The 17,183-nt window shown below is 41.9% G+C and overlaps 1 protein-coding gene across 1 annotated transcript in view; it reads left to right on the top strand.

Moving 5' to 3' along the window:
* VPS53 (VPS53 subunit of GARP complex) overlaps positions 1-17,183 on the top strand; it is a 135,777-nt gene that overhangs the window by 76,917 nt on the left and 41,677 nt on the right. Inside the window, exons 13-15 of the mRNA XM_014827001.3 lie at positions 2,547-2,641; positions 12,687-12,929; positions 15,630-15,777. Coding sequence (XP_014682487.1) covers positions 2,547-2,641; positions 12,687-12,929; positions 15,630-15,777 — 486 coding nt within the window. The remainder of the gene's footprint in view (positions 1-2,546; positions 2,642-12,686; positions 12,930-15,629; positions 15,778-17,183) is intronic.

The following is a 17,183-nucleotide window of genomic DNA, read 5'->3' as shown; positions in this document are numbered from 1 at the left end:
CGTGGTGGAGTGGTTAAGTTTGTGCGCTCTGCTTCAGTAGCCCAGGGTTCACAAGTTCAGATCCTGGGCACGGACTTAGCACTGCTCATCACACCACACCGTGGCAGCATCCCACATGAAGTAGAGGAAGATTGGCATAGATGTTAGCTCAGCAGCAATCTTCCTCAAGCAAAAGGAGGAAGATTGGCAACAAATGTTAGCTCAGGGCCAATCTTCCTCACAAAAAAATAAAATAAAATAAAGTGATAAATTAAAACATTGTCAGTTGGAGAAGTACATGTAAATTAGAAAGTAAATAAAGCCAAATATAAAATATACATGTTGATTTAAAACATTCTATATTATATAAACTCCCATTTACAGTTACCAAAAGCTGTCCTGCAGGTGTGTGAATATTTTCATCAAAGGAAGAAAATATAAATAAAGGGAATTATTATACCACTTATGATTATATTTTAATTAATAAAAAGATATCTGGGTATAGTGACTGTATTTTCCAATTCTAAAATCAGGATATCGAGTCTTACAAAAGTTAAATAAATTAAATCCATTTGCTATTCATTTAACAAGTCACCTTCTTGAAAAGAATAATAAAAACTAGAGATAACTGACTTGGAAAATATAAAACAAATAGGTGAGGACCACCCCCTCACAACCATTATACTCCATCATGGATCCTCCATTTTAAACTGATGGAAGTGTGGAAAATCCCCGGGGCAACTATGAAATGAAGTGGAACTTTGAGTCCAGCCAGTTCAAGCTCAGTGAACCCCATCTTGAGCATCACTTATAGTCTCAGCCTGAGGCCTGACTTTGGCAGTGGCTCCTAGATGATAAGTGAAAATGGCCCAGATTACAGTTATTAGGGAAGGACCAGAGTTTCTAGAAATCTTGCAAAAAAATTAAAGACATGGAACTCTTAGAAGGTGAAAAGGGAAGAGAACTAAATATGAGATTGAATAGGATATGTCTACAGGTGACATCTAATTTTTGACCACTATTACCAGTTTTTACAGATGCTTTTAACCATTACGATGTTTTATTTTTTTTATATTTTTTTTTTTTTGAGGAAGATTTGCCCTGAGCTGACGTCTACCACCAATCCTCCTCTTTTTGCTGAGGAAGACTGGCCCTGAGCTAACATCCGTGCCCATCTTCCTCTGCTGTATGTGTGGGACGCCCACCACAGCATGGCTTGACAAGCAGTGCGTAGGTGCACACCTGGGATCCAAACCAGCAAACACTGGGCCACCAACGTGGAACATGCGCAGTTAACTGCTGTGCCACCAGGCCGGCCTCCTACAATGTTTTATTTTTAAAAATTACTGGAAGAAGGGAATCATTATTTCTGTCTGTCATTAGGGGGCTTAGCTTTTCCTGTATTTATTAAAAGATATGAGCAGTTCAATTCAACAAGTATGCTGTAGGTGCCAATTTATACCCAAATTGTACTCTAGTATCAACCCCAGCAAGGGCTCAGGGTCCTTATTCTGGAGTTTGACAATAGATAGAATTGACTTTTTTTCGAAAGAGAAAGAATAAGATCCTTGTTTATTTTTTAGATGTTTTGAAAAGGAATTAAGTAGCAAATATAGTTTTTAAATGCTTGCCTACTTAGATTGACCTGAATATCTGTGGTTTCCAGGTATCAGCTGGGGACCAGTGCTGGTCCAGTTTTTCATTGGTCCAAGGCAAAAAATAAAGACAAAACTGTCTATCTGTCTGGTATAAGATCACCAACTGTCTTTTCTTGGGAAGGACTGTGTTTATGTTGCTATTTTCTCCTTATAAAATTTTGGGTATAAAATACTCTTTCTTTTAGGAACTTGTGGTGAGAATAGAAAGTAGCAAAATAAAAATTTAGCAACCCTATGTTGGCCCCCCCGCCTTCTTTTGCTTACATTTACTTGTTGATGAAATTCAACAGACTGGGAACCTTTGCAGGAAAGCAATGATATAATAGGAAGAGTTCTAGTTTATGGGATAGGAAACCTCACCATGTGCCTTTGGGCAGGCTGCTAGAGCCTTGGAGCCTCCCTTTCTTTAGGTATAAAATAGTAGTAATAATTCCTACACTGAGAGTTGTTGTGAGGAATAGATGAGATGTTATTTCGTGTCAAAGTACTTGGCGTATAATAGCAATCTGTAAACGGAGCCTTTCAAAATTAGATCATGTGAAAACACTTTAGAAATTCTAAAGTACTGTACAAATATAAGGTGCTATTAGCTAGGATTTAAATTTTTTAAACATCAGTCAGATGATGAATAGCTTCCAAATTGAAAACGCATGTGTTATCAAAGTAGCAGTAAATCTTTCACCGTACAAAGCAAGTAAATGATGCTAACAAAGCTGGCTTATTGTTCACGCTGGCATGAATTATAATGCAGGACATGGTCCCAGTTTGGTTACATTGAATGCTTCTTATCCATAGCTTAGGAGTGAACTTGGAAGGGATGTTTTCTTTGAAACTGCTTGAAAATTTACAAAGATGGCTGAAATAAAGGGTTTCTTTTTTCTTTTCTTTCTTTTTTTTTTTTCTTTACAGCCAAAGAAGCCTAAAGTCCCAGACAATCCATTTCATGGCATTGTTTCCAAGTGTTTTGAGCCTCATCTCTATGTGTATATTGAGTCCCAGGACAAGTGAGTGATGGACATTTGCTGTTTTCTGCATTTCTTCCTCCCCTGGTCATGGCTGGGCCTCACAAGGGCACAACTCCTTCCAGAGGCTGAAGGAGGGACTTGGCTTGCCTGTGAGTCTCCCTGGAAACCTGTTAAGGATGTATTTATATCTTTTGAATGTTATCATTTATTGTGTCTATAAATCTCAGAAGCCTGAGTTTGGCTTTCATAAGGTCCCAAACAGATCCCAAAACCCCCTTCCTACGTGGGCACTGAGCCCTTATATAGCTATATGTGTGAGCCCACAAGGCTTTACAGTGTCAGGCACTGGAAAATGGAGAAAGGAAGCCTAATCTCTAATGTATATGTTTCCAAGTATAATTTGTTTTAACTTTTCATTTTGAGATAATTTAGACTTGGAAAAATGTTATAAAACATTCTCTTATACGCTTCCCCCGGAGAGTGTGAACATTTTACATAATCACAGTTATCAAAATCAGGAAAGTAACATTGTCTGTGAATGTCCTTTTTCTGGTCCAAGATCAGTCATGCATTTAGTTGTCAGACCTCTTTAGTCTCCTTTAATCTTGAGTAGTTCTTCTGTCTTTTCTTTGTCTTTCATGACCTTGACACTTGTAAAAAGTATTGGCCAGTTACTTTGTACAATGCCCTCAATATCAGTTTGTCTGAGGTTTGCTCTTGATTAAATCCAGATTATGCATTTAGGGCAAGAATACCACAGAGGTGATGTTGTGTCCTCAGTACATCATATCAGGAGGCACATCATATGGGTTTGTCCCATTACTGGTGATGTTGACTTTGCTCACTTGCTTAAGGTGGTGTCTACCTGCTTTCTCCACTGGAAAGCTACTATTTTTCTCTTTCTGATTAATAAGTATCTTGTGAGGGGACTTAGGCACTAGGTACGTATCTGTTTCTCATCACACTTTGCCTACTCCTTTTGACATCCCTTACTGATTCCTGCCTAAAGCACTTATTACTGTAGTGTTCGCCAAGTGTTGATTGTCTGTTTCCGTCATTCCTTCTACACCGACTAACTGGACTTCTGTAAGGAAGAGCTTCCCCTTCTCCCCCATTTGTTTGTTTGTTTATTTGTGTCAGTATGGACCTATGGGTTATTTTCTTTTATGGATTATCATCCATTTAATATGTATCCTTTTAACAAACTCAGAGGCTTCAGAAAATTTTTACAAAGCGGCCCACTGCACGCAAGTTTCCTCACAGCCAGAAGAGTATATTCGTGTTCCAGCGTCCGTTGTTCATGCAATGGAAGAAGACCCCGCCTCATCCCTGAATCTCTGTCCACAGCCGGAGTAACTGTGGAAGCTCTTCCACGCTGGAAGACAGATCTCAGAAAGCTTGGGTTTCTGGAACAGGCTGAGCTGACTGGGGACAGGCTGGCCCGGGCTCTTAGAGCAGGCCTTACAGCCTCAAGAACGCACTTATAAGGATGAGACTTGCACAGGGAGAGCAAGTGGCTGTGAGAAAGTTCTCAAGGGGAGTTCTCTGGGAAAGCATTGTTTCCAAACATGTTTCAGCAGTAAACCATAAGATTAAGACAATATTTCCAGTGTAATCACTATGTGGAACATTATTATTACCCACCTATTTGATTTTATAGATTGCTTCTACTTTTTTCCTCCCCAATTACAAAATGCTTCACATTAAAATCCTAGAAAATGAACTTCGTAAAAGAGCTTCTATGTTAACAAAAACAGCCTCTTTGCTGCTCCCCTCACCCCCAGGAAAAGTTGCCGTGACATTTTTTGCTTTGTAAAGCCGTGGCTTTCCTCCTGCTCTCTAGCCGTTGGGCCGTGTCCGCAGGCATGCAGCACGGCACTAGTTACTATTGCCACTTAGTCCTTTGGAAGCACCCTGTCTTCTGCATCCAGAAAGTTTTCTCTCAGAAAGTTAATGAGACACCCCTGAGGGATGGGAAAAAAGATCAGTTATTTGCCTATTAGATTAACAGGTCTTAGAACAACCCCTCGGATGCCTACTTTTGGACAAAGTCCCTTCTTCTCTCATCATCTCAAACTCTTATTTTTAAAAAGGCCTAAAAGCTGTTGGGTCCAGAGTTTAAAGTACATATCTGAGATAACCGTGTGCTTTCCCCAAATCTGCCTGGTCGAAAGAGTCATTTTTCTGAATTACTATAATTCTGGTATCTACTATTTTCACATGGCCTTGATTCATATAAACTATTTTCATTGTTCGTGATACTTTGGGCGAAGAGCCAGACCCCCCTTCCTTGGGGACTCTCCATTTCTCTGTGAAAAATGAAGTGCTGGGCACTTCTCCTGCCGTTTGGCCTCCCTAGGATGTTTCCACAGCACCAGGGCAGCAGCGGAAGCTCCTCGTAGGAGAACTGCGTAGGTTGTGCTGTTGTCGCTCCAGAATAAGCAGCAAAAGCTTGAAGTAGAAAATAGAGTTCAAGAAATCCATTTCCTCATCTGTTAAAGGAGAGAATCAGACAGAATAATGCCTAAAGCAGTGGTTATTAACCTTATTTGAGTCATAGATCCCTTTGAGAACCTGATGAAAGCCTGAGACCCTCTTGCCAAAAAAAATCCACATAAACCCACACACTATTTGAGGATCATTTCAGGGGGTTCTACAAAGCCCTGCCTCCCTTAAGTCCTAAGGGGAGGGAGAAACTCAGGTGGGGACTGATTTTGTACAAATTACTACTCTTGTTGTAACTCTGACTCAAAAAATCTGCAAGGAAGGAAAATCTTAGACCATTCACAAGCTCCCGGATGACAGAGACCCAGCACAGTGTAGTGGAAAGAGCGTGGGCCTGGATGCCAGACAGACCTGGATTTGAGTCAGAGCTCTACACTCACCAGCCTGGGACCTCAATCAGGGTCCTTAACTTCTCTGGGTTTGTTTTGTCCCCTCTACAGTGAAGTTCATAATGCGCCCCTCACAGGATTAGTGGTGAGGATGAAATGAGACGACATGTTGGCGCTTGGCACAAGTAAACGGTGCTCCGGAACTGTGCCTGCCCTGCCCTCTCTGTGATCTTGTTCCAGACTCAGGCGGTTGGGTGGCCTGATCAGCGTGGCCAGCTTTCTGTTGGGCCTGGCATCGGGTCCACCCTCTCCTCTCCCTAGCCTCCCACCCTCTCATCTCCCCAGCCTCCCACCCTCTCATCTCCCCAGGAAAGGTTCTGGCAGCACCTGCCCCAGCCAAAAGCCAAACAGCAGTAGGACTGCAGAGCCAGTACCCAGAGAGGGGGCAGGAAGTCGGGAGGTCCCTAAAGTCACGTCTTCAGCGGGTTGGGCTAAGCTGTCCTTACGTGCTTTAAATGGCTTTCTCAATTTTTGTTTATGTTCAAGGAAGAAGTTAGTGTATCTTCTGCTCTTGGGAATGTAATGATTTTCTGTGGCTGACTCTTGCAGAAGAGATTTCTCTGCATCGGCCCTTTCTTCGCTCCATTCGGTGACATTCTCAGTCAGAGAAATTAGTAGTGACACCATTTCTGCCTCTCCTCCTGAGTTCCCTATAATAGCTGTTGTTGAAGTAGAGCCCCTCCCAGCTTCGTCAAGCCTCGAGTCTCTAATATTGTTTGTTGTTTATTCTGAATTACTTGCAAACTTTCAAAAGAGTTACAAGAATTGTACACAGAGCTCCTGTATGTCCTTCACCCAGATTCCGCAGCTCACAGTTCTGTCTCCCTCCTCTGTCGCATACACACTCACATATACACACATACTCATATATATGTGCACATACATATTTTTTCTGAGCGATTTGAATTCTCAAATCGCAGGCAAGATGCCCCAATACTACTTGATATTACCTCAACGTGGGTTTCTTATAAATAAGGACACGATCTACTTAATCACAATTTGTTGTGGGTGCTGTTGAGTCAATTCCAACTCTTAGTGACCCTGTGTACAGCAGAGCAGAATCCTGCCTGATCTTTTTGCGCCATCCTCTCACCTTCTGGCGCTATATCAGACAATGCTCCACTACTATTCATAGTGTTTTCATGGCCGGTTTTTTGTGAAGTGGGTAACCAGATCCTTCTTCCTAGTCTGTCTTAGTCTGGAAACTCTGCTGAAACCCGTTCACCATGGGTGAGGCTGCTGGTATTTGATATACTGGTGGCATCGCTTTCAACATCACAGCAACATGCAACCACTACAGTATAACAACCGACAGATGGGTGTTGTGGTTCCCTGAATTGGAAAGGAACCCTGGGCCATGGCAGTGAGAGTGCCAAATGTTACCCACTAGACCACCAGGGCTGGCTCGTACCCACAGTGCAGCCATCAAAATCAGGAAATGAACATCGATACAATATTACCATTTAATCCGTAGACCCCATTCCATCTTACCCGTTGTCCCAATCATCCTTTTTATAGATCCAGAATCCATTCCAGGTTGCATTCATTTGTCGTATGTCGTTGATCTCCTTCAATCCAGAAGAATGACTCACTCTTTCTGTGTCTTTCATGACCTTGAAATTTTGAAGAGTACAGCCCAGTCATTTTGTGGAATGTCCCTCAGTGTAAGTTTGACTGCTATTTTCTCACGACTTATGATTTATGCAGAAATGGTGCTGTGTTCTTCTCAGTAATCCATATCAGGAGGCTATACCCAGTCTCAATTTGTCCCACAACTGGTGGAGTTCATTTTTATTACTTGGTTTAGATGGTGTCTGCCAAGTTTCTCTATTTATTAATAAGTAATTAATAAGTGTTGGGACAAAACTTGAAACCATACAAATAGCCTTTTTCTCATCTTTCGCTTATTTATTTTACCACCTAATGATGATGCTTGCCTGAATCATTTATTACTAAGATAGTTGTCAAATGATGATTTTTCCAATTCCATCATTTCTTCTACATTTATTAGTTGGCAGTATATTTTAAGAAAAAGCTTTCTCTTTTTCCCGTTTATTTATATCAGCATGGATTTGTGGATTCCTATTTTATTCAATGGATTAAAGCCATTACTATCTTTTTTTTTTAACTTTATGTTGGAATAAATTGAGGCCTAGAGAAAAATTCCAAAAATAGTATAGATTTCCCATATTCTTTTCTCCCAAGTTCCCCTAATGTCAACATCTTACAGAACCATAGTACAATTATCAAAACCAGCAAGTTAACATTGGTACAGTTCTCTTTAGTAAACTCCAGACCTTATTTGGATTTCACCAGTTTCTCCACCAATGTTCTTTTTCTCTTCCAGGATCCATTGTTATTTAATGCTCACATTGTCCCTGCTTTGGCCATTGGAACCCCTTCAAGCTAGTTTTTCATCCTTTTTGCATGCCCCTTTCCCTTTTTGAGCACTTCCTTTCAGGCACAACAAAATATACCAGACTCGTCTTGCACTTTCCTACCCCAGCCCTGGAGTCATCCATTTTTCCCGGGTCCCTTGTTCCTTTGGTGGAGAATGATATTTAGAAACTAAGTTCTTAGCATTAGGTATGTTCACTACTGCTTAAGGGTCATGCTTCTAGGTCTTCTCAGCTGAGAGAGCTAAGAAATATCTACTATATCTACTTTTATGCCTATTCATATATTAAAACCTATGGTTTATGCTGATACCTCCAATTCTCATCGAACACCACCGGGTTTGTCTGTAACTACTTTCCATGTCTGTAACTACTTTCTACAGCAGAGAGAAACTTGTATCCTCCATGTATTTACTTACTTGCTCCATTTACCTGTGTGTAACCCATCTCCCAGTTGTGCTCAAGCCAAACCTTGGCTCCCCAACCTACTGGCCACACCAGAGCCAAATCCTCGGCTCCAACCAAAGGGAAGGGGATGGGACGCAAGTTAGTTTGAGTACCCCTGAATTAACAAATTGCTGTAACTTCCTGGGGATCTTAAGCCACTTTGCCCATGTTCACCTCCTTGCCAACTTTTTCTGACTACCATCTTCCTCTCCCAGCACCATCACTACTTTTCAGGCCAATTAGATTATTGTTTCTGTGAATATCAACTGCAGATCCACTAGACGAAACTGCCTTGGTCATTCGTAGATAAGCTTCGTCTGCAGGGTGATTTTTCTTCTCTTCATGTTTTTATCTTTCCCTCTACTGATACTCTGCAATAGTCTTTATTCCTACATCATTTTATTTATCAGTGGAACTCTCAGCAGTATTTCACATGGCCCTGTGAAATGCTTATATAGTTCTTGGGCAAAAAGCTCAAGCTACGAGGAAGAAGGTAAAAGACACCATCCACATCCATGACATGTTGCTTTAAGCTGGAGAGACAGTAAATAACAGCAGTAATCATAATATCATATATCTGTATAGTGCTTTACAGTTTTGAAATCAAAGCATGGTATAGTGGATAGAGCTTGGCTTTGCAGTCAGACAGACCCAAGTTCCAATTCCAGATCCAATAAATTCTGTGACCTAGGGCAAGTTGTATTATTCTTCTTAGCCTCAGTTTCTTCATTCATAAAATGGGGATAATAATGCCTTCTACTCAGGGCTATTGTGAAGATTAAACAAGATTGTAGTTATAATGCACCCAGCACTGTGTCTAGTTTGTAGGCGTATATCCTAGTGGGAAAGATAGACTTGTGGTACACAGTGTGAAGGGATCAAGATATGAATATTTACTATGGGAATACAGAGGAACCTATGAATCAAACTGCAGAGCAAACTTTTCTCAGTTTGTATCTTCTACCTCAGCCAAACCCCTCCCCTCCTTCCCATCCCCTCTTCCTCTCACCGTATTCTGTGCTCACTTCTCATTCCGTCCCTTTGTTCTTTCACCTGAATCTGCTGTGAAATTTTCTCTCTAGTTTTCACTGTTTCTTTTGTTTAAAACAAATTGTTCGTATTGTCTGTACTGAAAAATTAGCATTTTATTGCTGTCTTGAAATCCGAATGTCAAAGCTTCTAGTGGGCAGACGCCGTGTCTTAGCCCCCGCAGCACCTTGATCGGGACTCAGCCATTTATAAACTGACTTGATTGTAATTGCTTTAGGGTATAAAAGGCACCTCCTTGTGATGCCAGTCTACAGGTCAACATGCCACACATCCCCTTCTCCTCTCGTCCTGGAAGATCTTGCCAAAACTCAGGATAGTGTTTGTTGCCCAGAAGAAACGATAACCTTTGCTTTTTTTCTAGTTGAATTCATTTGTGTCTTACACTTACAGCCCGCAGAGCCTTATGCATACTCAGTGCTCAGTCCGTAGTTGATTGGAGTGATCATCTATTCAAACTAAGAACCTTACCCATTCCCATCGGGGTAACTTCTACTCTTCTATTCTGTGAAACATTGATTACTCATTTTCTAATGTTCTGTATGGCATAGGAGCATGCTGATGCAAAGAGTGGAAGGTGGAAGGGAGGGGAAGTTTACTGTGACTGGTTTATTTCTCATCCGCATGAGGGAACAACGTCAAAAGTAACCTGGTAGACATTCTGCACAATAGGGAAGATCTTTGGAGTGTTTCAGTGTAAATTTTCTTTATGTTCTATGATTGTAATTAATTTATGACTTTGCGCATCAGGTTGGCTCTGAAATGGGAAGTGGGTGAGAAGCAGCTTCAGCTTCTAGGGGAGTTAGATGAGTGATTAAAGTAAAAACACTGCAGAGCTCTGGCCCCTGTTTTGGTTGGCACTATAGGTTTGAAGATGAGAATCTCTCACAAGAAGACTTAAGTGGAACCTTTTGCCTTCTGTTACAGGCTCTCTGCCACTGCTCCAGCCCCCACCCAGCCCCCACCTCCTACCCTTCCATCCCCATCCCTTAGGAACACAGTGTGGAGGTTGATCAGCTGGTTCTGTATTGGGCATGAACAAAATTGAGAGATTAGCTTCACCATGAGCATGAGGCGTGGGCCTAGGGGGAGCAGAAGTAGCATAAACATTTTCCCAACTCTCAAGGAGCGTGTGATAACGTACCAGAAACAGAGAAGATTCTTCTACTATATAGCAAGCAGCTTGTACCTTTTTCTACCAACTTCAGCTTATTAGAAGTGACTGGCTAGAGTGTTGTCTCAAGAAGGATTCTGAAATTCTGCCAAAGATCAGGGAAAAAGTGAGCCTTTATTAATGAGCATTGCCTGCTGTGGGTCTAGAGTGGGAGAAGGTGGCTTGTTTCTTGAATATTTGACATCCTTACACTGTATAGTAAAAGCGTTAAAAACATGAAGTGTCAGTGTGTTACAAATGACAGAAGTTGAAATTTAGACAGAGGATTGATGTGAGTAGGAGTTGTCTGGGTGCCCCCTGAGTGGAACTTGAAGGATGAGTAGAGAGGTGATGGGAGAGCATCTTGGCCAGGGGAGGCATCTGGGCAAAAGCACAGAGTTGGGATAGAGATGGAGCAGGGGGCAGTTGAGGTGAGTCTGGTGGGAGAGTAGGGTCACTGTGGAGGAGAGTGGGGAGATTAAATGGAAAGGCGAAGCAAGAAGAGATTGTGAGGAGTGGGGGTGGTGACCTTGGAGCTTTCCAAGGTCAACTAATGAGTTCCTCCCCTGCTTGCTGACCATCACCACAGACTCCAGCCTAGATCCGAAGTTCTTTGAGAGCAGAATGGCCACATCTGGATGTAATAAACTTCCAATAACAAAAGCTCTTGAGTAAAATGTCAGTTTTCTCCTATTCCTGCTAATTGATGCTGTGTGTGATTCTTGTCTTTTTCTTCTTGACTCTTATATAAATACATGTTAAAAGCACAGCTGGATTCCTGTAGCCCTAGACAGCAACCTAAAAAGATGCAAAATGTCAGGAGAGGTGGGGACCCCTTCCATGTCTCACACAGCACAACTGTGCAGAGAACAATTAATATAGCCCCGCTGGGTTCTAACTGGTGAAGACTCAGTGCATCTGAGGCAAAGTCAGTGATGTTTGAAGGGGAAATGGGAGAAAAATTGCAACCATCACCACCACCATAACCCGGGGCAAGCCTGGAGCTGCGCATGCCCTGTCTTCTCCCAAGACTTTTTACACCTCTGGTTCTGGGAGTTTTAGGGAAAAACTACATTAAAAGAGAAAGAAAGCATTAGAATATTTCTTTACAGTTTCTCTTTGTTTAAGTATCTGTCTCGTGGGCACATTTAGGTTAATGATATCTAAATATTTGCTCCCATCATAACCATTTTGTGTTTTTAGGAGGAATAGGGTAGAGTAGTTAAAAGCGTGAGGTCTGGAGCCAGGCTGCTTGGTTTTGAATCCTGGTTCCCCCACGCTCTTGCTGTAGGACCTTGGACAAGGTCCTCAACTTTTCTGCACCTTGCTTTTTGAAAATGAGGGTAGTGGGGTCAGCCCGGTGGCGCAGCAGTTAAGTTCGCATGTTCCCCTTCAGCAGCCCGGGGTTTGCCAGTTCGGATCCCGGGTGCGGATGTGACACCGCTTGTCAAGCCATGCTGTGGCAGGTGTCCCACATATAAAGTAGAGGAAGATGGGCACAGATGTTAGCTCAGGGCCAGTCTTCCTCAGCAAAAAGAGGAGGATTGGCAGCAGATGTTAGCTCAGGGCTAATCTTCCTTAAAAAAAAAAAAAAAGAAAATGAGGGTAGTTCTAGTACCTACTTCATAAGGTTGTTGTGAAGATTAAGTGAAGTTCAATGAAATGACGCTTATAAAACACTGACACAGTGCCTGGTACATCATAAGTATTCAGAAAATGATCATTATCATTGCTTAGTGTTTTCACTTGTAGAAAGGGGTCGATGGTACTAATATGGTAACAGGACCAGTGCACACACTTAAATGGTGAATTCTAGGCTCCGTTCTGCCACTAAATTGTGTGATAAACTTTCTAGGCCTTAATTTTTTCATCTCTTCAAGGGTCCAGTAATACCTTATCTCCCTCACAGAGGCTTGGAGTCACATGTGATCATGAAATGCCTTGAAAAGTCTAAAGCAGCACACAAATGCCAGGCGCTGTCGCTGCTATTGCTGTAGGAGTGGTGGTGGTGGTCAATGATGATATTGATAAAAATGGATCCAATTTTAAATGTAAAAAGCATTGGGAATGATTTGCTCATTGCAGTGAAGCACACTTGCTTTATCTTTCTTGAAATAAAATAACATTTCAGGTTTTCTTCCTCCTAGAAACCTTGGAGAGCTGATAGATCGGTTTGTGGCCGACTTCAAAGCTCAGGGGCCACCGAAGCCCAACACTGATGAAGGGGGTGCCGTGCTCCCCAGCTGTGCTGACCTCTTTGTCTACTACAAGAAGTGTATGGTGCAGTGCTCTCAGCTCAGCACAGGGGAGCCAATGATCGCCCTGACCACCATTTTTCAGAAGTACCTTCGAGAATATGCCTGGAAAATCCTCTCTGGCAACCTGCCCAAGTGAGTCCTGTTCTTCCTGGTCTGAGTGGTGAAATGAATATATCTAAATATGGGAATCTTTAAAGAAATCCACTCTGAAGTTGTTTACTGAACTGTTAAGAGTATCAAGGAAGAAAACACCCTTATTGAGTTCCCAAGGGTCTGAGGCTATTTCCTCTCTAATGAGATTCCAGCTGATCAAGACCATTAAAGGAAATGCCCACACTGGCCGCCAGCATAGGTCAGACCTTACCACAGTGGACTAAGGGAGTCAGTCCCATTATATCTGTGTTTAATTTACATGGCTTCAGGGCTAGGTACTTGGCAAAAAAAGTAGGGTGGTGGTGGAAATACCTTTTAAACAGCCTGGGCAGTTTCATTCAGGTCCCACTCAATGACAGTATGCCCTGGGATGATAAGTAGAAGGGAGGCATGAATCTGCTTTCCCTCAGTCTGATTACATTCTAAAGTCTCTCTTCTGGTGTGTGTATCTTGCTGTCCTGGGTAGAGTCTAATGTTTAAAGATGTGGTGGGGTTCGGGGGGAGGGGGTTATATAGCACAGCTCCTGATTATAGTGACTTCACTGTATTATTCTGGAGCATTAGAATGTTCTTATATTGCTTATTACTTAAAATAAATGGGTCGTTCAGCTAGAGAGTTAGAGACTTTTTTTGGTTATATAGGAGTTTTGATTGTAATAAAATAACAATAGATCTAAAGTAATCTAAATCTAAAGTAATGCTTTGGAATTTAGTATTTATAAATCATCCTCCTGGCTAAATTCAACAATTCAGGAATTAGTTTCTGTCATTGTCACTAAAATGTGTCATATATGGGAGGAGGAGAGAAAATAAAATCTGTGTGCTCTTCAAGGAATTTGAAGTAACAAGTATATTTTACCAAGGAGAGTTTCTTTGACTATGACAAAAATTATTTAAAAAATTTTAATAACTTTTATCCTGGTTATCAAAATAATACAATTTCATTATAGTTTAGGAAACACAGAAAAGCACAAAGACAGAAATAAAAATCACCCGTAATCTCACCACCCAGAGAAGACAAATTTAACCTTTTGATATATATTTTGCCCTTCTTTCTTTATATATATAATGTGATTATGTCCTTTTGTTTGTTTGTTTAACAGAATTGGAACTATATTGCTAATAGTTTTATACCCTGCTGTTCTCACTTAACATCATCCTGTGAGCATTGTCGCATGTGTATTAGTCAGTGTCACAGCAGGAAACAAACGGTGCGCTCAGCTGGGATATGGGTACAAAAGCAGCTAGTCACAGAAATGGGGGCAAGGTGAAAGGAACCAACAGAGGATTCTGAAGCATCCAAACACTAGTGGGTAATTTTTACTACTTTAAAACTCACTTGAGAACTGGGACTGAGGACAAAGGATTGCCCCACAGAAACTGTAGTCATAGAGGGCCAGCATCAGTGCCAGGACCACACTGAAGCAAAGGGAATAGGAGGGCTAATTATTACTCAGACTTCTTCTCCCTCTACCTCTCCAACTTCCTGCCACATCTCCTGTTGGCTGAAACTATGAGGAGGCCAGAGGGCCAGGGAGCCTGGGTGATAAGTCTGTAGAGGTCAGTCTCCCAAGCCATTGAGAAGGAAAGAGCAGAGCAGAGCAGAGAATGGATCCGAGAGGCCAACAGAGAGCAGTCAGCACATCAGCACTAGTGACAGTAGATATTCATCAGAACACTTAATGATGCCACGATAATCCAACGTACAGAAGAACCTCAGTTAGTTTCTGAAGTTCTTACTGATCATTCTTGTAGTTGCTCATTTAGGTTGGGGTCACTATTTTGGTATTTTAAGTAACACCCAGAAAAGCATACTTGAACAGAAGTAGAACTACTGGGTGAAATAGTCTAAATGTTTTCTTAAGCTCCTGAAATATACCTCCAGAAAGGTTGCACAACTTAATGCTTCTAACCCATAGGGGAAGAGAGTGCCAGTGTCCTCACACCCTTCTAAGTGCTGGAAATTAAGATGTTTTCAAATCTTTATTATCAGTAAGACTTGGCGGTTTTAGGGTTTGTTTGTTTTTTCAAGGAGAAATTTCTCTTTTATTTTTAAGGTAAATGTCATTGAATTCTATCTTCTTTTGGGAAAAAAAATAGAACCTCACAGTTGAGAAAACAGAAAGTTTTATAACTGCATTTTCACATTTTGTGAACACGTGATTAGATCAGTAGGAAGGGATGAGATGCTTTTTGGTCTCTTGAGGCAATCAGGGCTTTTTTTTAGGCAGGAACCATGTCTTAACGTTCACTTTCGAACCCATCCACAAGCACAACATACAAATTTCTGGGGAGAATTTTCTTAACTGAGGGAAGTAATTGGGGAACCAGCTTTTGTGCTCCCGATGATCCCGAATGAGCTCTACAGATCAGGAAATTCCAAGCTAAGCAGAGAGGCCATTCAGCAGCCTTCTCTGTAAGTATCGGAGTCATCATAGTTAAAAGGACTGATTACTGGCTAACTGTTGGAATTGTCTCTTCCTATTTCTGGTGGTCCAAAAATTTAAACAGGTGCTAGTCAAGGTAAGGTCAATAGGAAAAGGACTCATTGTATGCAGATTTGTTGGGGTTGTGTCCAGCCTTTCCTTCCCCCTTTTCTTTGTCTTAAGATGTGCAGTTTCCAGGTCAGGAAGCAAATGAGAAGTCCCAGCCTGACTAGTTCCTGTTCCTTTTCCTCAGAACCACAAGCAGCGGTGGAGGGCTGACCATCAGCAGCCTCCTCAAGGAAAAGGAGGGCTCAGAAGTAGCCAAGTTCACTCTAGAGGAGCTCTGCCTCATCTGCAGCATCCTGAGCACAGCAGAGTACTGTCTGGCCACCACCCAGCAGGTGAGCCACCCTGGCTGCCCACTCACTACCTCCTTTTCCTAACCATCTGGGCCGCTTAGCTCAGTAGGTAAGAGTATGGGCCTAACAAGGCCACATACTACTTTGGGCAGACCGGTCGGCCTCCCATACAGAAAAACTGGCTGGCCAGCCAGAAGACGGGACAGGCAGCCATCTTACAAAAGGGCCTTGTTAAAAAAAGCCTGGGCAAGACTGTGTGGCTGGTCTCCTCCCTGAAGTTGTGTAAGCCACTCAAAGGGCATGCCCTCCTGAAAGTAGGTCAGTAGCATCGTCTCCTGTATGAGAAAAGCAGTAACAAACTTAATGGTCCAAGGACCCAGCCTTTGGTGGTGGTGAGTCACAGCCAGTTATTCCATTCCATTCTCAGAAGCGTTACTAGGCTCAGCAAAATCCTTTGGGCTTTTAGGTATCTCCTGAAATTTACATAGCATTCTCAATCTGCCTTGTTTGGATCCTCACCAATCCTAACCATTGTTTGGATGCTGACGTCCAGGAACTGGGAAGCAGGAAAGGGTGATGCCTCTGCTGGAGCTCCCCGTTAGCAGAAGGAAGACCCAGAATAATTTTCCATTCAGCCTTAGATGTGGAATTAGAAGTTCCTTTTCACATGTGGCCTGGAATTCACCTAAGGCCAAGAGAAAGGAAATAATTGGGAAAGATTCTGTTCTTCTCCCTTTTTTGAACTTAGTATTTACACATATCTAGATCATAGGGAGGCACTCATAAATTATGGTTCAGACAGTACAGCTCGGAGCACCTGTGAGCCAGAGCAAGAATACAGGAGGCCAAATAAGAAGTATTCCCCCTGAAACTTCACAGTTGAGGTTAAACCAGCCAGAGGCGGAGGCAGCAGTGTGCTCTGCTTTGGGACGGGGGCACATTGAGTCACACAAGGAATGATCTGTAAAGGTTTGGACTTGAAGCCAGAGACAGCAATCCATTTAGCCCCAAAACTCCCAGAGCAGGACAGCAGTATCTATGAGGACCTCAAAAGTAGGGGTCCCAGAGTTCTTTGATGAAAAAGCACTGTTTAACTATTTTGTGTGTATGCAGAAAGAAAAAGACATACACATACAAATATAGTATTTTAGAAGTAAGATAACCATGGTACCAAAAAAAAAAAACCCTCTAAAAATAATGACTGAATCCCATCATCCTCAAATAATCATGTTAGCAATTTGGAGTTTTTTCTTTCAGTCATTTTTCATCAACATAGTTTTGTATGCTATAATCTTAATTCACTTTCATATCCTTTTGTTGTTGTTAACCTCACAGCATTAGCATTACTCCTGTTGCTCCGATGTCTTTATTACCATCATCGTTATGACTACATAATATTCTATTAAGGGACTGTATCATAAATTATTTATCAGTATTCCCAGTAATTG

Source organism: Equus asinus, chromosome 13, assembly GCF_041296235.1.
Source record: "Equus asinus isolate D_3611 breed Donkey chromosome 13, EquAss-T2T_v2, whole genome shotgun sequence".
Classification (NCBI taxonomy): Eukaryota; Metazoa; Chordata; class Mammalia; order Perissodactyla; family Equidae; genus Equus; species Equus asinus.
Note: the sequence above shows the minus strand (reverse complement) of the source record. Positions and strands in the feature narration are given on the sequence as shown.